This window comes from Psittacula echo, assembly GCF_963264785.1.
Source record: "Psittacula echo genome assembly, chromosome: Z".
Lineage (NCBI taxonomy): Eukaryota > Metazoa > Chordata > Aves > Psittaciformes > Psittacidae > Psittacula > Psittacula echo.
This window is the reverse complement of record NC_137742.1, coordinates 85577414-85599845: the sequence shown is the minus strand read 5'-3', so window position 1 is coordinate 85599845 and position 22432 is coordinate 85577414. Positions and strand designations below refer to the sequence as shown.

The following is a 22432-nucleotide window of genomic DNA, read 5'->3' as shown; positions in this document are numbered from 1 at the left end:
CAGTGCTGTAGGGCTCTGTGGGACTGAGAGCTGTCCAGGCTGTGTTGGAGAGGTGGAGACAGGGAAGGGGCGCCACCATGCTCTGCTTCACCAAGGAAGCCAGTGAAATAAAATAACAGTGACTATTTTATTGAACATTGTTTTAATACCATATCAAAACACCTTGACTAATGAAGGAAGCTCCCCTCAGGCTCTGAACTCTTTGAAGGTTTTGTTTTTTCCCCCTTGTTTTTAATATATAAATACAGAAAGGTTTCCCACAGGGGCATGGCCACCAGCAGGGGAGGTCTCACCAACAAAAACACACCTGCCGCGCTGGGAGGGACGGGGATGGGATAGACTGGGCTGGGCTGGGATAGGATATGGGGATCACTGCCAGCAATCGGCTCCATCTTGGCACCTCTGGCAAAGCCACCCCCATGGCCAGGGGAGGCTGGGGAGAGGCCATCGGGGACCTCACCTGTCCCCTCCTCACAAGGGTTTGACTCCAGGACAATGGCAAGGAGGAGTTTTGGCAAGAGGAGCCCGGCGAGGGGTGGCAGAGGGGCGGTGGGATGCTGCGGCTCTCCAGTCTCTTGAGTGGTTATAGCTGAGTTAAAGAGTGACCAGTCTGTAAACATCACCAGGGCAGGGAAGCTCAAACCGAAGAACACGCCAGTCAACACGAAGCTTCAGTTGTGGTTGGGTTTTTTTTTTTTCATTTTTTTCTTCTTTTTTACCATTTTCTCTTTTTTTTCTTCTTTTTTTCCCTTTTTTTTTGTTACTCATTGTAAACACTTTGATAGACAGACCCCTGCGGCTCGGCAGGGGGGAGCACTGTCCCCTTTCCCAGCATGGGGCAGAGTCCCCATCTCACGCTGCTGGGCCCGGGATGGAGATCTCCAAAAGGGAGATGGAAAAAGAGGAGAAAATTCCTGTTGAGTCAGTGCAAAAACACCGAGCAGAGCCCGTGGGGCAGGTCCGGGCGGAAGGCTGCTGGTGAGGAATGCCGCGTGCTCCGTTTGGCCGGCTGCTTTCCCCCAGCAGTTTCCCCTTTCGTTTTGGGGTGAAAAGCCAAACATCATGGCAGGGTTTCGGCCGAGGGCCTCCCTGGCAGGCAGAGCTCTCCTGGTGACCAGCGGCTGTGGAGGGGAGAGCGGGTGACTCCGCTGGTCTCACACGCGTCTTCTGGATGGTTCTTTATTTTAAATTGTTTCATTAAAAAAAACAGAATAAAACAAACAAAAAAATTAAAAAAAAACCCGCAACAAAACAGATTATAATAATAAAATAATAATAATTGAAAAAAAAAAAATCACTGTTGTCCCGAATGGGTTCAAGTTTCCGGGTTTTATTTTTTTGTCTTCTTGAAGAATTTAAAGTCAGCCCAAAACTCCAGGTGGGGCAGGGAGGACGGGGAGAGGAGGTACAGCAGGTATAGCAAGGTGCCCTGCAAAGGCAGAGAGAGATGATCCCAGGTGAGGAGCAGGAGCCATGGCCATCATATCCCACCCCAACCCAACCCATCCTCCCCTCCTGGCCCAGAATTTAAACCCAGCACAGGAAAATCATAGAATCAACTGACTTGGAAAGCACCTTTAAGATCATCAGATCATCGTTACCCCAGCACTGCCAAGGCCCCCACTAATCCATGTCACTGAGGGCCTCGTCCACACAGGTTTTGAATGCTTCGAGAGATGGTGATTCCACCACTGCCCTGGGCAGCCTGTTCCAATGCCTGACCACCCTTTGGGAGAAGGAATTCCTTCCTTCCTAATAGCCCGTCTAATTTGACCAGCCCGCCACAGGCTCACCTTAGAGAGAAAACAGCAAGCACGCCCGGCAGTCAATCAGAAGGATGCTCCGGGCAAGATCTGTTCACTTCAAACCATGAGTCTATACAGCTGCAGAGAGGAAAGCATGTCACCACTGTGCTGCTGAGCCGCGGGCTGTCCCCTTACCCCTCTGCCACCACCTGGCTGTGTCCCCAAGTCCCTGTGTGGTACCTTTTGTGATAGATGCAGAGGCAGGGCAGCCTGGCTATCGTGTCCCCCTGCAGCAGCTCCTCCAGGCAGATCACGCACTCGCCGGCATCCTTGGTCAGCACGTCATCTAGGAGGGGAGGAGAAGGCAGTGGTGAGACATTGTCCACTGCAGCAGCATTTCTATTCCTTGGATGGAGAGGAGCCCACGGCCACCTCTGTGGAGGCAGCCAAGATGGGGCTTCCAAAAAGCACCACAGAGTAGCGAGTGAGCACCAAGATGATGGGAGATGCAGGAGCAGTGCTCAGCCCAGTAAGCTTCACTGCCAGTGAGGAGGGGAGGAAAGCAACGACCCTTCCGAGGACCAGCCCAGGAGGACACGTGTATCCTACTGCAGGCAGGATACCTAGCCAAGATGGGTCCCTCTGCCCACAGCACTCTGTAACATGGGGAGGCGGCTGTGTTCCAAAGGGTTCCAAAGGCACAAACAGCGAGGCTGAGCCATGCCGGGGGAGCAGAGCTGAGCAGGGCTGTGAGCTGCACCATCCCACTGGAGCACAGCCCTCTGGCAAGCCTAGCTGAGCTGCCTGTCCATGCAGCCTGCAGTGTCTCCCGCCTGCCCAGTGCCATCCCAAGCCAGGAGGACAGTGTGTCCGCTGTGCAGCCTGGTCCTTACCATTGTAGGAGAGGCGAGGTTTGCTCAGACACATGATAAAGTGCATTTCCATCTCGTCAGAAGCCACCGATTTGGAGCAAATGGGGCACTTGAAACCTGGAGGGAGAGCAGACAGAAGAGTCCTTAGTGAGGGAAACTGAAGGATCCATTCCCCATCCCGCATCCCAGCAGTGGGCCGCCCCTCACCTGCTGCCTGCATGGTGGCACCGACCCCACGCAGTGCCCGTGGGGCACCCACTCATCCTGTGCCAGCCTCCAGCAGTGCCAGCATGGGGGACAGCCACCCGAGTGAGGGGACAGCCGCCTGGGAAAGGGGACAGCTGCCCGTCCCCGTGCCTGCTGCGCAGAGGGCACAAGGAGCATGCCAAGGCAGAGCACACGTGGGCATCAGCTGCTGCTGGGTCTTAAAGGGCGAGGAGCAGCCAGGGGCATGAAGCACTCACAGCTGGCAAGGGCAGGGGCACGACTCTGTGCCTGGATAGTGATGTCCCTGCTGCCACAGCAAGCCAGGAGAGCTGCAAGGAAGAAGGTTTTGCTGCAGGGCTGCAGCAGAGCACTGACAGGCTGGAGCCATAACGCCACAGTGCTGCTTTATCCAGCTTCTGGCAGGAATGAGGTGGGTGTTCGCCCCTCCGATGCCAGGCACAAGCTCCAGGAGAAAGGGACCCTGCAGGTTCGTGTCCCAGCTTGGCTTTGGCTCTGCCTGGTGACTTGGACTTTTAGGTGAAGCTGGCCAGATCTGCTCTGCATCCTTGCTTGGGCATGAGGCTGGTGCCAGGGTATCCCACTGGTGCCACCACAAGCTTGAGCCACACAGACTGCCATGGCATCATCTCAAGTGCTGCCGAGCCAGGCTGCCCCAAACCCAGGTTTACTAAACCCCAACCTCACAGGGAGCAAAACCCCACCCAGCCCTGCAGGTCACCCACCCAGGACTCCTGCTGTCCCACTGCTCCAGGCCATGCAGCTTGTCACTGCCCAGCGCAGCAGAGCTCGAGCTGCCACAGCCAAACGTGTGTGTGCCACCACTGCCACCATGGCTTTGCACCAGAATATCTATCACTTCCCTGCCTGCAGAGAGGGAGAAGGTAATTTAAGGACCTGTCTTCTAAAAGCAGATCAGGTTTGACTGCAGCGCTGCTTAAGAGTTTTTTTCATATATATGCAAAGGCTGCTCAGGAAAGGAGAGGAACATACACAAATTATCTAAGGATGAATCAGATTCTTGTTTGCCATCACGTGGATGTGGCGAGTGCATATTTTCTGCTTCTTGGAAGGGAGAAAGTGTGGGTGGCTTTAAAGGTGGCTTTAAGGGTAGGCAGCTCAGACCTCTAACATGCAAACAGCCAGGATAATTGCTCTCATTATTAGCACTGATAAATACAGATTACCTCCCAGCTCCCTGGATGAAAGGCTAGGACATGGGTGCTGACTCCTACTCCTCCAGAGTATGGCTGTTCCCAGGGAGGGCACAGCAAGGATGGGAGTCATGAATAGCAGGGGACTGGCTCTACAGGGTCCTGCTAAGACAGTGAGCCCCCCCAGCAGGGTGTCACTGCAGGTACACATCCTCGCTGTAGGGTTTCTGCTGAGTCCAGTCTTGTTTGCACCACAGCCATGCCGGCAGCAGGAGTCACGGGGGCAGCAGCCCCAAACTGCCTCATCCTCTCCAGCCTAATTTTACTCCTGACCGGTTTATACCTTGTGGCAGCAGTGCCCATTAGCTGAAATAGTTGGGTTTTTTTCCTCCTCCCAAGTGTTTATCTGCCTGGTGTATTTATAGAGTGGGCTCAGATGGCCTCCCAGCCTGCCTCCTGCAAGACCCAACTAGCCTCCCTCTGCGAGACACCTTTCCTGTCACCCAGCTCCCCTGGCAGCCTGCCTGTCCCCGGCTGAACCCATCCTGGTTGAAGGAGGATGGTCTCCAAGCACTGGGGAAGAAGCTCTGGGGCCTGGTTCCCACTCGCAAGCCCCTGGCACAGGGCAGCTGTGAACAGCTCCCTTTGGGAAAGGTGTTCCAGCTGCCAGCTTGGTGTCAGGACAAGGCATTTGAAGAGGTGAGGTACTGTTTCCCGTGCACCACATGGGAAGACCTCGTTTTCTCTGCCCCACCCCCTTTTTTCTGTGCCAATGTGTTATTTTAAACGGCTGCCCCAGATCCACCGGCTCCGGCAGCATCCAAAGGGATCCAGTGAGATGCGCAACCGGGGAAAAGGGAGAGGGTCCTGGATGAAACCACCCAGCCCAGGGCATGAAGCAGCAGGAGCCAGGCAAAGAGCAGGGCCCTTCGCAGGCTCTGGTGAGCACTGCTGCCATGTCTCCAGGCGTCTTTGCTGGCTGGGGTAGTTTTTAGCACAGTTATAAATAGCTGGCATAAACACCCGTCACGCTCCTTGGTGCTCCCAGGGCAGCTGGCAGGGGACAGGGACCCCCAGCACCACCATGGCCCTGTGACAAGGATGTGGGGACATTGTGCAGAGAGGGGCTTAGGCACAAACCCCAGCACGTGTGTGACGTGCTCCACACATGGATGCTGGCTGCTGTATGGGTCTGGGGGCTGAGCCAAGCGCACACTTTCCTGGCTCTGCATTTCACAAGATGGGGTTGGAGACGGGGATGAAAATGCAGTTCTTGGGTCTGAGCAGGAGTGAGGAGCCATCGGGGAAAGGTCCCTGGGGCCAGTGAGTACCCTGCACCCCAGCTGTCAGCACATACATTTGGCATTACAAAAGGAACTGCTTGAATTCCGCTTTCACTGGAGCCGCAGGGAAATGGGAGGCAGGGAAGGGGTCAGGCTCCCTCATCCCTTCTCCAGGTGACCTCTGGGGGAATGTTGTAGACGGAAAACTCAGTGGGGCCAGGGGACGCCTGACAGTGGAGACCAGCACCTTGGAGCATCCCTCTATGGCTCAGGCAGGCACTGGGGCCCAGGGCTGGTCCTGCAGATGAAAGGGCTGCTCCCCACACGGCTGGTCCTCCTCCAGGCCATGGGATTTTCCATGTTCCCCAAAATCCCTGTTAATTTATCCTGCCTAAGATGCCAGCCCAAGCAATGCAGGAGATTACATTTTGACAGCTTCTCATGGAAAATTCAGCTCTCTCCCTCCTCCTCGAGCCCTTTCTGCCCTCCTCCCACATGCCTGAAAAAGAAAGGAAAGAGAGGAAGGGCCCAGCTATTTCTCCTCACTTGGGCCTCCCACATCCATGGGGAGCCTTAAGGATGGTCCCAGGAAAGGTCTTCCTCCTTCCCAAAGCACCCTGGGCAGCTGGCAATGCTCCTGCCTGTGGCACATTAAACCCGAAGCTGGCACAGTCACCGCATGTCACAGAGATGTGCATGCAGGAACCAGCTCTCGTCAGGAGCCACTGAGGAAGACAAGGGTGCTGTGGGAAATCAGCTGGCCCAGAAACGCAGGTTCAGAACCAGGCCTGGCCTCACATATCCTGCAGGAGACTGAGAAAGCCAAGGGCTTTCCAGGGCTTCAAGACACAGGTTGGCAGGTGATCTCATCTCTCTGATGGCTTGGTCTAGAAACTGGGAGCAAGCAGCCCTGGTGTTCCCCAGGGGCTACTGCCCTCTGAGTATTTTTAGGAAGGTTACATGGTTAATTTTAGAGAGATGGGTGAAGCAGAGCTGGGAACCTCTGAAAACCCACAGCAGATCCTATGCAAGCTGAAAAAGCGCCGTGCTTAACCCTCAAGTGCCAAAAGCACTTCCACACAGGCTGCCGTGGTAGGGTTAAGACACCTTTCCAACCCACCTGTAATCATATCAAACACAGCTGGGACAGGAAATTCCCATCACTTGTCTCTACAAGTGATGCCCACAGCAACCTGTGCAGCTTTGGGAAGCCACTGAGCACAACAGAGTCAACCACACCACATCTTGCAAGTGGAAGTGGCTGCTCCCCTTGGGGATGGGCTAGATGGCATCCACAGGAGCTGCAAGCGCATCCCAGACCATAGAGAAAGGCACATGCCATGTCCACATTCACTCACCAAACCCTCTGCTAACTTGGTCTGCCTGCAGACAGCTTATTTCCAGACTAGAGGGCCACCAGGAGATGTGGCATCACTCCAACAGTAGGAGACCTTGGCTCTGTCACTAGCAGATGGCTGAAACACAGGGAGCAGCACCTCCAGCAATGGGAGGAAATGCTGGTGGGGGATGATGTGCTCTGAAGGCAGGGGAAAGCAGCAACTCAGGCACAAGCAACCCATCCCATACAGAGTAGCATTCAAAGGCATCCCCAGCAGTGGGATAAACCAGAAGTCCTCTGTATAGCAGTATCTCCAGAATGTGCCCACCCCAGGAGGGGTCCCTTTGTCTGTGCCCACAACCCCAAGGGACAACCTGAGTACCAGAGAGCTCAGAGATAAGGCCCAGCCAGGCAGCCTGATGTACATGCGAGTTCTGGAAACCTCAGCTGCACAGCACATCTCAATGTCTCCAGAGGGCACTCTGGGCCCCTGGCCAAGGGAGCTGGCTTACACCAGGTCAGGATGTGTCTGAGCTCAAGATGAACACAGGGAATATATGGTCCAAGCATACAGTTGAAGCAGGGCTCTGCTGCCTCCTCTCCTTGCTGAGCAAACCCTGAGCATCCCAACTCCTCCTGCAAACCTTGAGTATCCTAACTCTTCCTTGCAGCTTGCCCAGCATCACCAGCTGAACTGGCATCAGGCAGAAGATGGAAGAGATGGATCATCTTTAAAAAAACTATGCTAGTGATTGCAGAGGAAGGAAAGACTGAAAAAACATGTCTATGGGCCCAGTTGGTCAATCTGAATCAGAGAAGCATGTGGAATTGTGAGAAGTGAAGGGAGTCTGAACCCTCCCCTTCCGTTACCCCTCGTGGGCTCCAGCACAGCCTCAGAAAGGAAGGGATCCCAGGGTAGCTGTCCTCCTCACCAGCCAAGCAAAGGAAACCTGCAGAGCCAAGATTTTCAGACCTCACATTTCCTGTAAAATAAATTCACTCCTTGTTTTTCTAAAGTAATTGTCACAGGAGCGCACACTGAGAGATGGCACATGGGGTGCACAGAGCAGACTTTGGCCTCTTCAGGAGCCTGCTTAGTAAGGTTCCATGGAATACAGCCCTAGAGGGCAGGGGGGCCCAAGACTCTTGGTTGTTATTCAAGGATCACCTGCTCCAAGCTCAGGAGCGTTGCATCCCAACTAGAAGGAAGTGCAGCAGGAGGACCAGGAGACCTCCTTGGATGGATAAGGAGCTGCTCAGGAAAATTCAAAGGAAAAAAGAGGCTTACAGAAGGTGGAAGCAGGGACAGGTGGCCTGGGAAGAATACAGGGCTGCTGTCCGGGAAGCTAGGGACCAGGTTAGTGAAGCTAAGTGTGCTAGTGAAAGCTAAGGTCCAGTTAGAATTGAACTTGGCCAGGGATGTTAAGCATAACAGGAGGGGTTTCTATAGGTAAGTAGCGAATAAAAGACAGACTAGCGACAACGTAGGCCCCCTCCAGAAGCTATCAGGAGAACTGGCTACCCAGGATTTGGAGAAGGCTGAGGTTCTTAATGACTTCTTTGCCTCGGTCGTCACTGGCAAAGTCTCTGACCGCACCACCCAAGTCTTGGAAGGCGAACGCAGGGACTGTGAGAATGAAGACCCTAGGCCCACTGTAGGAGAGGATCTGGTTCGAGACCATCTTAAAAACCTAAATGTACACAAGTCCATGGGACCTGACGAAATCCATCCGTGGGTCCTGAAGGAGCTGGTGAATGAAGTTGCTAAGCCACTGGCCATCATAATTTGAAAAATCATGGCAGTCAGGTGAAGTTCCCGACGACCGGAAAAAGGGAAACATAAGCCCCATTTTCAAGAAGGGGAAAATGGATGACCCGGGGAATTACAGACCAGGCAGTCTCACCTCTGTGCCTGGCAAAATCTTGAAGCAGATTCTCCTGGAAGGCATGCTAAGGCACATGGAAAACAACGAGGTGCTTGGTGACAGCCGGTATGGCTTCACTAAGGGCAAATCCTGCCTGACCAATTTGGTGGCCTTCTATGATGGGGCTACGAAACTGATGGACAGGGGCAGAGCAGTTGACGTCATCTACCTGGATTTGTGCAAAGCGTTCGACACTGTCCCACATGACGTCCTTGTCTGTAAATTGGAGAGACATCAATTTGATGGGTGGACCACTCGGTGGATAAAGAACTGGCTGGATGGCCGCACGCAAAGAGTTGTGGTCAATGGCTCGATGTCCGGCTGGAGACCGGTAATGAGTGGTGTCCCTCAGGGATCGGTGTTGGGACCGGTCTTGTTCAACATCTTTGTCGGTGACATGGACAGGGGGATTGAGTGCGCCCTCAGCAAGGTTGCCCATGGCACCAAGCTTTGTGGTTCGGTTGATAGGCCGGAGGGAAGGGATGCCATGCAGAGGGACCTCGACACGCTTGTGAGGTGGGCTGATGCCAGCCTTATGAAGTTTAACCATGCCAAGTGCAAGGTCCTACACCTGGAGGAGCAATCCCAGGCACAGCTACAGGTTGGGCAAAGAAGAGATTCAGAGCAGCCCTGAGGAGAAGGACTTGGGGGTGTTGGTCGATGAGAAAATGAACATGAGCCGGCTTCAGTGTGCGCTCGTAGCCCAGAAAGCCAACTGTATCCTGGGCTGCATCAAAAGGAGCGTGACCAGCAGGTTGAAGGAGGTGATCCGGCCCCTCTACTCTGCTCTTGTGAGACCTCACTTGGAGTATTGTGTGCGGTTCTGGTGTCCTCAACATAAAAAGGACATGGAACTGTTGGAACAAGTCCAGAGGAGGGCCGCGAGGATGATCAGGGGACTGGAGCACCTCCCGTATGAAGACAGGCTGAGAAAGTTGGGGCTGTTCAGCCTGGAGAAGAGAAGGCTGCGTGGAGACCTCATAGCAGCCTTCCAGTATCTGAAGGGGGGCTATAGGGATGTTGGAGAGGGACTCTTCACTAGGGACTGTAATGACAGGACAACAGGTAACAGGAAAGCTTAAACAGGGGAAGTTTAGATTGGATCTAAGGAAGAAATTCTTTACTGTAAGGGTGGTGAGGCACTGGAATGGGTTGCTCAGGGAGGTTGTGAATGCTCCCTCCTGAGGGTGTTCAAGGCCAGGCTGGACAAAGCCTTGGGTGCCATGGTTTAGTGTGGGGTGTTCCTGCCCATGGCAGGGGGTTTGGAACTGGATGATCTTAAGGTCCTTTCCAACAGTAACTATTCTATGATTCTATGATCTCCAGCACTTGGGTAACTCGGGTAGCTCAGGAGCTGCATGGGTGTCCTCTTCTGAGAGGACCCACCATGGAAGTGATGCTCTATCAGCCTCCGAGCAATGCAGCTGGTGATGCTGCCTTGCACTGGGGCAAAGAGGCAGCTCACAGCTGCACCAAGAACCTGTCCTACCAAGGCCCATGCTCCCTCTGCCAATGAAGCACTTGCATGGAGTGCCAGGAATCCAGTGCACCCAGCAGAATCAGGCCCAAACCCACCTCCCCTTGCAGAAGGAAACAGCATCAGCTTCATGGGCAGATGCAGGAGCCAAATCTCAACATGGCCCCATGGCCCAGAGTGCCAGGTGAATGTGGTGACAGTGCTGGGCTATTGTGCAGCATGAGGGTTGACACGAGCAGAGACACATGGGCAGGAAGAAGTAAGGGGCAGGCACCTAAGCAGCCTCATTTCCCAGCCCTGAAAAAGGACCCTAGGGGTGTCCTTTCTCCCAGTTCAAGGCTGTGTGGAGGTGGGAGAACAAAAAGGTTGGCTCCAGGGTGGAAACAAACATCCTGCTTTCCTGAAGATGGAAGGCAGGCAGGGCTGGGAGATGCCAATGAGCCAACCCCAGATTATCAGCCAGGATTGGATATCTTTAGATGGCAGCACTTGGAATGAAGACCAATGGGCCTTGGCATAGAAATGGTCCTGATCCATCCCCATCTCACCCCACCATTTCTTTGCAGACTGAGTCAGTCCACCTTGCTGAGCCAGGAGAAAATAAATGTTTGTAAAGTGAAGCAGGCACCCCAAAAAGAAGCTGATTCTGTGCAAGGAAAGCTTTTACAGTGTCTAAGACAAGCTGTCCCTGGCTCACAGTGGCTTCCTGGCAAAATGCCCATGCTGCAGGTATCTGCCACCAGGTTGGCCACACCAGGGTGGCAGGGATGTGCCATGGACCATGAAGCTGGCCAAGGCCAGCACCACTCTAACACTTGAGGTTTTAGAAATGCCTCTGCCTGCTCCCACCCAACTCAAGCCACAAAGAGGAGATGCAGCAGCAACGAAATGGCATCAGTGCTCCAGCTAGGATGCAGGGCAGGAAGGATGTAGGACACGGAGCAGAAGGTCTGGGTGGCATCACATCACAGCAGCCCAGGATTGCCTTGCTGCGAGCCAGGAGGCAGAGATATCTTATTTTGTTGTATTTTTTTAGCCAGCTGGCTTCTTACAGAGGTGGTGGGACAGGACGGGAAGGGGAGAACAGATTGCAATACTGGGGCTGAGGAAAGCCCAAGAGCTGGGAACAGGCAGGAGACACAAGAGAGGGAACCCCCAGGGACATTGGCTCTGGAGCACCCAAAGATATCAAGCCTCAGCAGATGGACACACCAAAGCCTTTCAGGACACCTCCAGCATGGCCTGTAGTGTAGTACCCTATGGTACAGGTAGAGAGCATTTCCCTCCTATAGCCCAGGCTATGTTGCAGAATCAGTTCCCTCAGACGTGGATGAGAGAAACAACCTCACCCTGCCTGCTAGTTCTACTTTACTGCAGAAACACTCCCCCAGTTGCTGGGAACAGGCTTCATAGGGAAGAATGCGTACCCCAAAGCTAATTTTAGCATCCCAGACAACAGCAAAGTTAAGCAGAGGGGTGCTGGGCAACAGCCCAGCAAAGGAATTAACACCTTAGACTCCTGACATTGGGCTGCAGGGCTTGAATTTACTGAGTTTCAAGCTCATTCAGGGCTTCTGCTAGTCAGAAAACCAGCCTGAGGGCATTTCATAGCACACAAGAGCAGCAGGGATGTCCCGGCACTGCTTTCCTACCTCTCGAGGGAAGCTCCAGGTTTCAAATTCACTGCCCAGAGAGGAGAGGGATCTTGCAGGCACACTGGGAATTTCCAAAGGGTTTGCCTGTGTACCTGCTTTTTCCCTCCTGACTCTTTCTTGCACAAAGGAGGACGCCCAACCACAAACCCTGCTGCAGGCAGTAATGAGCTGCAAGATGCACAGAGCCAAAGGGGCAATGGGGAGGTCCTGGGTGCCCAAATGAAGGAGCACAGGGGATCTTCCAGCAGCACAGTGGGATATGGAGACTCAGAAAGCGGAGCTGAAGGGGATAGTTGGGACGCTTTGGCTGTGAGGGAGCAGCAAAGAAATGTCACACAGGGACCAGGCATGAGTCACTCCTGACTAAGCCACTGCTGGGAGGCACCCATGGAGTCCCTGCTGCGGGCTCCAGCTGCTGCTGAGGTGCCAGAGGAACTCCTGCTTTCCTAAAGGCTCAAGTGCAAAAGCCTGACCTGAGCTACTCCCAGATGCAACCAGAACTTGTGTGAGGTGATGCAGCAGCTCCCCAGCTCCCTCCCTCCGACCCACGGGTTTTTCCAAAGCAAAACACTCATGCCTTTATGCTGCCAAGGCTCTGTCTTGCCTCAGCTTCAGCTGGTCTTGCTGGAGAGGATGAAGGGACACTCCAGAGACACATGATGACATGTCCTGGCTTTGTGATGCTGGCAGAGGGAGCAGAGCACAGCACTGATGGGAAGCAATCCCATCCGGCTCCTGGGACACCTCCTCCCTGGGCATCACATGGCAGCACCTCCATGGCAGAGAGTCTCCTGTGGCACTTCATGCCTGGGCCATGTTGGCAGGTGTTACTGGAGCAACTGCTTCTCATTAGTGCAAGACCCACAGCCCCTGGGGTGTGTGGAAAGCATGAGGCACTGCTCTCCGGGGTAGAGAAAAGGCAATTTTTAAAGTAACAGGGAGCAAACAGAGACAAAATGCACACAGAGCTAGAGCCACAGACAGCACATGGCTGGGAAATGCCTGTGGCCAGTTAACATTGGTTGTTCCTGCAGAAAGAAAGACACCATCGGGAAAAAGCCCTAAGGAGGAGCACACTGCAGAGCAAGCCCTAACCTCAGCTGCCCCTGGTGTGCTAGGAAGAGACGCATGGCATAGAGGATCTCCCTGCTCCACAGGAGAGTTTGGAATTGCTAAAGGATGCCCAGTGAATGCTCCCAGCTAACAGGACAGCAGGAAGCGAAAAGGTGGGGTGTAGACCTGAAAGGATGATCACACACCTCTGCTGTGCATGGTGCAGGAGGAAAGGAATGCTCAACAGCACCAAGCTGACCAGTTGGTCACGAGCTCCCCTTCTCCAGCCACAGATGTACACTCATGCCAATTCCTGCTAGCAGGGGCAGGATGGGCTGTGCACCATGCCACAAGGAGGAGCAACCCTGCATGGCTGTCCCATCTCCTCTGCTCCTGCTTCCCCTTTGTTTCAACTTGTGCCACCCTCAAACACAGGAAGGGCTGAACTGTTCTGCAGCCAGTGGCTGCTGAAGCAGGAGGCAGATGGGGCAGCAGATGACAAAAATCCCAGCTGTGGATTTCATGCTTGCTCTTCCCCAGGAGAAAGGAAAATCACCAATGCAACACCCAGGGGAGCACAGTGTGCCCCCACTTTCAAAGCTGAGCAGGACCTTGGAAAGCAGAGTTCCCCATGAAACACTCGCCCAGGACTGGCCATAGGGTGCGGTCTGCTTCATACAGTAAGCAAAAAGAAATCAAAGGTGTCTACAGCCGCCCTTGGAAGGGTAAGATCTACGCAAACAGCAGACTTCCAGGGCTATGAAATCCATACTGCAATAAGTAAGTGGATGGACAATAGCTCAAAGCAGCAAGATCTGGGTAGGGATAACCTGGAATGTCAAGGCAGCTCAGGGGGGGTGCTCAATCTCACCCCATCCTGCTCGGCACCAGCTTAACAGATGTCAGGCCCCAAAACTGACTTCAGCTCACATTGATTCAGCCTCTCTGCAGACAGTAATCTAAATCGTCAATGCCCTCTCCTTCATTTCCCCCAGCCACAGATGTACAGGCCTTGGATGGATGGATTGAAAGGTGGATCTAATTCCCCTGCAGCACTGCTGACAAAACACAGCTCCATTGCCTCGCAGGGAGAGTTCCCAAATGGATTACTTCAATTACCCCGGCTGCAGGAGGAACTGTGGGTTTTCCCTCGCTGGTGACAAAGACTTCTCCAAAAAATCCAATCCCCCAAACGCCCACTACACCAAGCTGCATTGCAAAGAGTAGAGCCCCCGACACCACCACTGAGCTGCTGAGCTGTGATCAGAGAAGCCATGGAGAAAGCCAGAGGGAAAATTAAGTCTTTTGAGGCAGCAACAGGCAAAGAGGCACAGAGAATGTGGAAACTCCTTAAAGCCAGAAGCTCCAGAAAATAAAATGCTGAACAGGGATGCAGGACAGGGGAAGCATCACTCAGTCCTCCTGCCTGCCTGCTGCTTTCCTTCTCTTGCATTGGAGGCAGCTGGCCTCTAAAAATATCCACTGTTGTCACGCCGTCCTGCCTGCTAGGGCCAGGAAACAGCTCTGAGCAGCTTTCAGAGCAGTTCTTCATCTGTGCCATTGTGTTTCCCTCACCAGGACCCATCCCAGCCCCATTTCTGTGCCTGCTAGGTGACAGCCTCTCAGGAACAGTGGCCACAACACTCATCACAGCCTCAACGAAGCAGGAAGGCTCACTGGGAACATACAGCCCTGGGGAATTTCTGCTAAAACTAGCAAAAGAGTAAATATTTCCACTGCATCTCTCTGCTCCTCTATAGAGCACCACTAGATAGTTGCACAAGGTGCACGGTCTCACTTCCGTGCTGCTGATGGCAGGCCCACAGCTGCACCAGTGTGCACAAGCACAGAGCCAGGAACTTCCCCAACTGCTGCTGACACTGGCCAGAGCAGCTCAGCTCCATGGGGAAGGAGGGGAGAGGAGCCAGCTCCACCTCGAGGTGCACTGCAGCTTCCTCAACAGCACCCATCCCTGCCTGCACTCCCCTCCTCTGCCCGCAGCCTGGCAGGGCAGGAAACCTGCCGACAGTTGGGCTCTGCCCATGGGAAACGCTGTGCAGTGACACAAGAAGAGGCCCCAGGCCAGCAGAGCTTCCTGCAGCTGCACCTCCTGACAGCCTCTCACCAGAAAGCTCCGAGGCAAAAGTGTTCAACCAAAGCAGCACCGGCAAGAAACAACAGGAGCATTCCAGAGGTAGACCCATGCCTAATGGACGCACCTGCATTTGCAAGCTGCCTGGTGGGACTGGTGCAGGGGAGACATCTAAAGTCTAACTTCAACCACTCCTGCTCTCTCTACAAGAAGAAATGGGTCTGCCTCCACAGAGAGAAGCTTGTTCTGTCCTGATGTACAGCCACATCAGAGCAGGCAGGAAAACTGCTCTACATCAGGGCCTGCTGCTTTACAGCATCACTTGTGTAAATCACAGAATCACAGAGTGGTTTGGGTTGGAAGGAGCCTCAAAGCTCATACAGCTCCAATCCCCTGCCACAGGCAGGGGCATCTTCCACTAGACCAGGTTGCTTCAAGCCCCATCCAAACGGGCCTTGAACACCGCCAGGGATGCGGCAGCCACAGCTTCTCTGGGCAACTCATTCCAGCACCTCACCATCCTCACAAGGAAGAACTTCTGCCTTATATTGAACCTAAATCTCCCTTGTTTAAGTTGGAACCCATTGTCCCTTGTCCTATCACTGATTTAAATTTTCAAGGGAACCAGGAGAAAGCCAGGTCACATCAAAGCCAAATATTCGACAGATCTGGGGGTTTAGTGTACCAGCAGCAGAGGCAATGTGATGTGCCTCATGGTTGCCCACCAGCTGGCTGGGGTGCCATAGAACTGGTCCCTGCAGAGGGAGTTCATTCAAAGAGCTCTTTGCTGCTTGTCTGATTTGTCACACAGAGATTACATTGGGGGAAAAAAGGCTTTTTCTTTTTTTCCCCTCCCTACAAAGTGGGTTTTCCTCCTTCCCTGTGTTTCTCCTGAAATTAATTTTCAGCATTTAGCAGCATTTTCCCATGACTCTTCATGGCTCCCTTGGCCCAGCGCCAGCCTGGGTACCACTCTTCCACCAAAGATGTCTGCAGCTGATTGACTCTCTGGCCAGCAAATGAGAGAGAGGGAGCACAGAAGCCCTAAGAGCACATTAATAAATAAGAGAAGCCTTTACAGTTATTCCAGTCACCAGAACAAACATCTCAGCAAAACAAATCAGCATGGGATAAACTTAAGTCATGGGCTCGGAAGACAACCCTGCCTGGGAAGTGGGTCAGCCCAGGGAGCACGAGAGCATCCTCTCAGCATCTCTGGAACACATGTGTGCAGAGGGGGGAGAGGGCATCCAGCTCCCCTGAACTGATTTAAGCATAGGTTCAAGACAGGAGCAAGGCCATCCAAGACATTAGCACCCACACCAATTAGTGCCTGGCTCCTGGGCAAGGCATAAGAGAGATTTTGGAGGGCACTAAAGTCAAGGCAGTGCAGCTCTTGCTGTGGAGATGGCAGATAATCGCCACCGGCTCCTCACACACAACACCAAGGTTGACACACTTCATCTCCAGGCTGCAGGCCTGATATGCACCAAAGATGCCTTCTACTTCCCCATCTTTTGTATTCAGTACTTTGTTTTACCAAGGCTGCCTCTTGCCTAGAGTGTATGCTGCCCTGCAGCTGGCTCGGAGAAGGCTGAAGCGGAAGAGCAACCCTTCCAAACCCAAGGAGTCCAATAGCTGAATATCACCAGCCTGGGGAGTCATCAGGACCACTTCCAAACAGTGCCTTGAAAAAGGCTAAGAAAACTGGGGCTCTTCAGCCTGGAGAAGAAAAGTATCCTTCCAGTATCCGAAGGGGGCCTACAAGGATGCTAGAGAGGGATTCTTCATCAGGGAGTATAGTGATAGGACAAGGGGTGATGGGCTCAAACTTAAAAAAGGGAGACTTAGGTTAGATCTAAGGAAGAAATTATTTACTGTGAGGGTGGTGAGGCCCTGGCACATGCTGCCCAAGGAAGTTGTGGCTGTTCCATCCCTGGCAGCATTCACAGCCAGTTTGGATGGGGCTTGGAGCAACCTAGTCTAGTGTGAGGTGTCCCTGCCCATGGCAGCAGGCTGGAACTAGATAATCTTAAGATACTTTCTAACTCTAATCGTTCTGTGATTCTATGATCCACAGGCCTGGCAACGCTGTGGGTACCTGACCCAGCTGCCAGGCAATCACCAACACCAAATCCATAAAAAGACGGCTTGAGGACAGCCTTCTTTGGAAATTTCCGCTGTGAAAAATGGATTCATTAATGGCAAGCTCCTGCAGACCCTGGGATGCCCTTTCCCTGGCCTAGCACCTGTAAGAGGGGAGGGAAGCACATACAATATCTGCATGTTGAAAACTTGGTGTCAGGAAAATCAGCTGAAAGTGGACCTGCTGACTAGCCAGCTAGAATTAAGGCTTCTGGTTTTGGTGGAGACCACAATGGTAGGTCTAGCTCAGGAGTGAGGACTGTCAAGTGAGAAAAGACTCAGGACTTGAAGCTGTCAGAGCACAACAAGGGTACACCACAGACATGGGTACTGGGTACCACAGTACCCAGCCATGCAGAGAGACCAGGGCTGCCCAGCTCTGGTATTCACACAGACCTTCATCTCATTCTCCAACAAGTGATCCTTATTTCACATCCCTTATTAAAGAGCACTTCCAGCTTGTTTCACTCTCTAAAGCTGCCTGGAGAAGGACACAGCCCAGCATCCATGCTGCAATCTCTGTGCCATTCATTCTTCCCTCTTCCTCAGGGTGGGTCCTCCCGCTCTGGGCAAGGCACCGCTGAGAACACAGTAGCTCCCTTGGCAAAGGAGACCTCCTGACCTTGCTGCTGCCAGCATCCAGGACAAACAGCTTGTTTTGTCAGTGCACAGAAAGCTTGTGACATTCCTGACAGCACAGAAAGATGGCATTTCCCTGGGCTAGCCAGCAGAAAAGGAGATAGGGATTTATTAGAACTTCAAACAAGGGCTTTGGGTGATGAGGGGGAATTCCAGATAAACTTTAAGCTACTTACAGCCTCTGCAAACTCCCTGAGATCCTCTGATGAGGATGAGTAACATGAGTGATACCAAGAGAAACACACAAAGGTGGAGACATGCAGCATTAAACCACATGTCTCCTTTCTCTCCCTTCTTCCTGCTAGCCTCAGCTTTGCTGAGAAGTCCTAATGGTCATGAAGCTACAGAGATGGGGTCAAGTGCTACAGGCCAACTCCAAAGTTGCAAAAGCTGTTTTGTCATCTTCCACCTATGTAAGCCAGGAAGCAGACCTCAAACCCTGGGTAGCCAGGGAAACCCCAGAGCAGTTCTGGGTGGTGCTAGAGCAGTTGCACCACTTGCATGGATCCAGGCATGCCTGCGAAAATCCCCATCAGGAAATGGGATATGTTTACCCAGTGAGGTGCTGCTGCCTCAGCAGAGGGACAAGCTCCACCGCAAGGTCAGAGCCCATTCACTCGCCCCATTTAAAACACCCATTTAGGCTTTGCTATTCCTAAGAGCAGCAGCTCTCCTTCCCTGACCCTGGAAGGCCTCCAGTACAGAACTGCTTCTGCTGTCCCTGCACCCCAGCAGCTGTGGCAGAGGCTGGAGGATTCAGCAGTGGGCTCCTCTTGCTGACTGTCATGACACACAGCACCCTACAGTGATGCTGCAGCACATGCTGGCCCTAGGGACCACTTCCCAACCTCCCTCTGCAAAGGCCTCTCCTCCATGCCTGGCTCTTCTGCAAGCCTTTGACTGCAGAGTGGGGAAAGGAGTCAATATCAGCCAAGGAAAAGAGCTCAAGCCCACCCCAGCTCACCCCTGAGGGTTCCTGCTGATGGGCCCAGCACCACAGATAAAGGGAGCGGTGAGGTGCCCAGCCTATCTGCACGCTCCTGCTATCACATATATGTTGTTGCAACAACAGCACTTTATCACTGGCGTTAAGCCAGGGCTCCTCGCTGTCCCACCAGGGTCTCTGCAGAGCCCGGGCTGCACTTCGAGGCTCCTGGCTCTACTCCGAAACTCAAGTACTCCTGGAAAAGCAAGCCCATGAGCACAACCTCCCCCATGTGCCAAGATCAGCACTGTCCAGGTCTCCAGCTTGTACAGAGGAAAGGGCAGGCAGGGCAAGGATCCACTCTCCAGACCTCTTAGCCACAGTCTGGGAGGGACTCCTCTCCTGAGGCAGCACAGCAACTTGGGCAGACCCCCGGGATCACGAGGCATACATCCTGCTGAGAGGATTTGGTGTGTCAACGGGTCCCCTCATCCCCACACCCTTGAGTCATCCTTCAAAAGGAGAAGAGACAATCAGGCACAGGAATGTCAAAGCTCCTCTCCATTTACTGGAGTGCTGCTGCTTCAGCACTTTCCAGTGGCTAATGGAGTGGCTCACCATGAGAGGAGCAGATCGATGGGGAGGCAAGGGGGGAGAAGCGAGTAGCTCCAGCCTGCCCTGCTGTAGGTTAACCAGCTGCAACAGGAGATTAGCAGGAATGTTAGCAACCTTGAGGTGGCTTACTTCCTCTTCCTCTTTGTCTCCAAATCCTCCATCAACTTCTTACACTAAGAGGAAGAATGCAAAAGTTTAACAAGCTCCAACAAGTTCTCAGGATGGTTTTTAAGCATCCTCCATTCCTTTAGCTATTAATTAGGAACAACCACCACCGGGATAGGCTTCAGCACAGACTGAACTGCTTTCACCACTGCTTCAGCACAGCTCACACTCAGCCTCAAAAGAGGCACCAGAGAAACCCAGTTCCTGCACCACTTCCCACAGATTGTGCTGCAATCTTCCAAGGGCATTGGCTTTAACTTAGCAGCATTGTACTAACCTGAGCAGCCAGAAAAACCATTTTGCAGCTGGTTTATTTTTATGAGCAGGTCTTTGCCTCTCAGTGTTGTAGCTTGAAAACTATCATTTAATGTAACTGATACTCTCTAACTGACCAACTCTAAGTGCAGATTATCCCCAGGGTGTTTCTGCAATGGAACACTCCTCACTCCACTGCCAGGCGCAGCAAAAGGCCTCATGGCACTTGTTCACGCAGAGGTTTGTGAAATACCTGCAAGGATGCTGTGCCTTAGTTTCTATCTGTGCTTAAAACCCAGAGCAGCAGCACAAGTCTGCAGAAGGTCATGGAGCAAGAAAGTTTGCGGAAGCAGTTGGTCTCACATGGCAGTCAGCCCTCTCCATCTGCCAGGGAGGACTGCAAGCACCCAGCTCAGGGTGTTCTGCCACTGAGGATGCAGTACAAGACATACAGCTTTCATCTAATTGAGAAGAGCTGCCCCTGGAGACTGGGTAAATGGGAAAAATCCCAAGATGGAAGGAGAAAAATGGGCCCTGCAAGCTTTGTTTTGCACTTTGCTCTTGTCCACTAGTTCAGTTTCAATCCTTTCTGAAAATGAGGCATTGTCCCAAAGTGCATTATGAAACTCCCATACCACGTCATGTAAGGAGAACACTTACAGCGCTTACAAAGGGGACGGGTGGGAGAGAAATCCCAGACTATTCCAGGAAACACAAGGAGACATCCCTGAAATGACTTCCCCCCTAGCCATGACGGGAAGGGAGGACCTCCCATCTCGCTCCCTGTACCCAGACAAAACTAGGTCAGTGACACAGCCCTGCTCACAGCCAGAGCTCCTCTCCAGACACCAGAACCCACAGAAGGGTCCAGCTAGGAGGGTGAAGATGGGGGCAACTGTTCCCCTTCTTCAGCCTGACACGTTTCCTGCAAGAGAGCCTAGCCGGCTCCCCAGCCCTGCTAAAGAGGCAGGCAGTTCCTCCTCTGCTTCCTTCACAGAATCACAACGGTGCCAGCTGGCTTCAATGAGAAAACCCGCTTTGGCCTCTCCCTGGCCCTTTATCAGAAGAAACAAAGGAGAAGAAAATCCCCCACATTGCTTTCAAAGGCTTCCTCTCCCCCTTTCCCAGTTTCTAATGCATGGGAACAGTTATACCTGAGCAGCACCTCCAAGCACCTTCAGTAGAGACATAAGGAGCTTGGTCTGGTCTTCAAAACCCAGTGCTCCAGCTAAAGCACTCTCAGACCACTTTCCCCCAAGTCGAAGTAGGGAGGATAGGTGTCTGCCACACCTACCACTTCACATCCCACAGTCAAACCACCTCCCTTACAGAAAGCCTCCTGCCTCCACAGCCCCTTCCTCCCTTGACCTTGACACAGACGCCATCCCCAGTACCAGGAAAGGGATGGAGGTCTTTCCTTCAGGCTTAGCACAAGGGAGGTCGAGCAGCCAGCCAAGCCAGGGGCAGCTCCCCTCACAACCCGTTCCCGGGCAAATCGTGCCTGCCACTGCGCTGGGGCTCCCATGGACAGAGTGGAAGCTGTGGGGAGGTTCCGGGGAGCCGGCACTCACCGCTGTGCGAGCTGAACCACCGCGGTGCGATGTGGAGGGGCAGCGCGTCGGCCAGCGAGGCCCTGGCGCCCAGGTACAGCATCCCGTCTCTATGGTGACCGCCTCCCGTCTCCTGGTAACCGTTGCCATGGGCGTACGTGGAGTCGGAGCCTGGACCGCCGCCGCCGCCCGGGGCCCGCTCGGCCTCTCCTGCCGCCCGCGCCGCCGCCGCGTACAGCCCGAAGGGGACGGCGCCGGCCGCCGCGGGGTCCATGCCCATACCGGCCACCGAGCTGACGGAGCGGCTGCGCAGCCCCATGGCGCCGCCGCCGCCGCCCGCACGGTAATGGCCAAAGGGGGGCGGCCCCCCCCCTCCTCCCGGCGGCGGCACGGCGCTGTCATCCGTCGACACCCCCGGGAAGGGGCCCCGCGAACGGGCCGCCGTGCTCTGCTTGCCCCCCATATGGGCGCCGCAGGGCCGGAGGGAGCTGAGCGACAGCCCCCCGCGGGGAATGGGGCCGCGCCGCCCCCGGGAGGCGAGAGGGGGCGGAAGGAAGCGGGGGGGAGCGGGGAGCTACTGGAGAAAACCCATCCCCGCCCCAGGCATCCTCCCCGCGCCGGGCCCGCAAGGGCGAGGGCGCTCCGAGGCCGCCGCCGCCGTCACCCTCGGCGGGAACCGCCGAGGGCTCCGGGGCCGCGGAGGGGAGGAATGAGGATGGCCGGGATCGCGGGGGAAGGGAGGGGAAGGGAAGAGGGGAGGGTGGACGCCCGTCGGGTCGCTCCGCCCGCCTCGCTCCTGCCCGGGGCGCGGCCGAGCAGCCGGGCGACGATCAGCTGCCCATGTGGCGGCGGGGGGCGGCGGGGGCGCGGGGCCCCACTCCGCTGCGCTGCGCCGGCCACGGCCTCGCTGCCGGCCGCCGCCAGCCGCCTGGGTGCTCGGCGCCGCGCCGGAGACAATAGAGGCCGGCAGCACGCATGCTCCCGCCCCCAACACCCCCCCCCTCCCTCCCGGGCCCGCCGCCCTTAACCCCTGCGATGCTGTCGGACCCGCCGCCTGGGCTTGCGCTCGCCGCCGCAGCGGCCCTGCGGATCACGGAGGCACCGCGCTTCGGCTGCTGCCCCACGAAGCAGAGGCCTCAACCCCACGGGCCTGCAGCGGGCCTGCCTGCAGCGCGACGCGCGCAGCGAGGCTGCCCAGGGAGGCCGGGCAGCGCTAGGGCAGCCGGCGCCTTGAGACCCCGCCGCCTGTGGGGGACGCGCTGCTCCCGGTGCACCGGACCGGCACCGTGACGGGGGGTGTTGGGTTGTGCGTGAGTGA

General features: G+C 54.6%; 1 protein-coding gene across 1 annotated transcript; it reads right to left on the bottom strand.

The window, feature by feature from the left end:
* Positions 1–927: 927 nt before the first annotated feature.
* Positions 928–22054, bottom strand: ZNRF1 (zinc and ring finger 1). The gene is made up of 5 exons (XM_080638711.1): positions 21136–22054; positions 2639–2734; positions 1986–2091; positions 1794–1883; positions 928–1429 (listed from the first exon to the last, which is right to left on the bottom strand). The coding sequence occupies exons 1-4, from the start codon at positions 21575–21577 to the stop codon at positions 1826–1828; spliced, it is 702 nt and encodes a 233-aa protein (XP_080494837.1). The 5' UTR covers positions 21578–22054; the 3' UTR covers positions 928–1429; positions 1794–1825.
* Positions 22055–22432: the final 378 nt, after the last annotated feature.

Bases quoted from the DNA above. Each gene is read 5' to 3' on its own strand.
- ZNRF1 (XM_080638711.1), bottom strand. From the start codon at position 21,577: ATGGGGGGCAAGCAGAGCACGGCGGCCCGTTCGCGGGGCCCCTTCCCG. The intron at 2,735-21,135 runs GTGAGTGCCGGC...CTCTCCCTCCAG, and splicing joins GTGGTTCAGCTCGCACAGCG to GTTTCAAGTGCCCCATTTGC. The intron at 1,884-1,985 runs GTACCACACAGG...TCCTCTCTGCAG, and splicing joins CTCTGCATCTATCACAAAAG to CTGTATAGACTCATGGTTTG.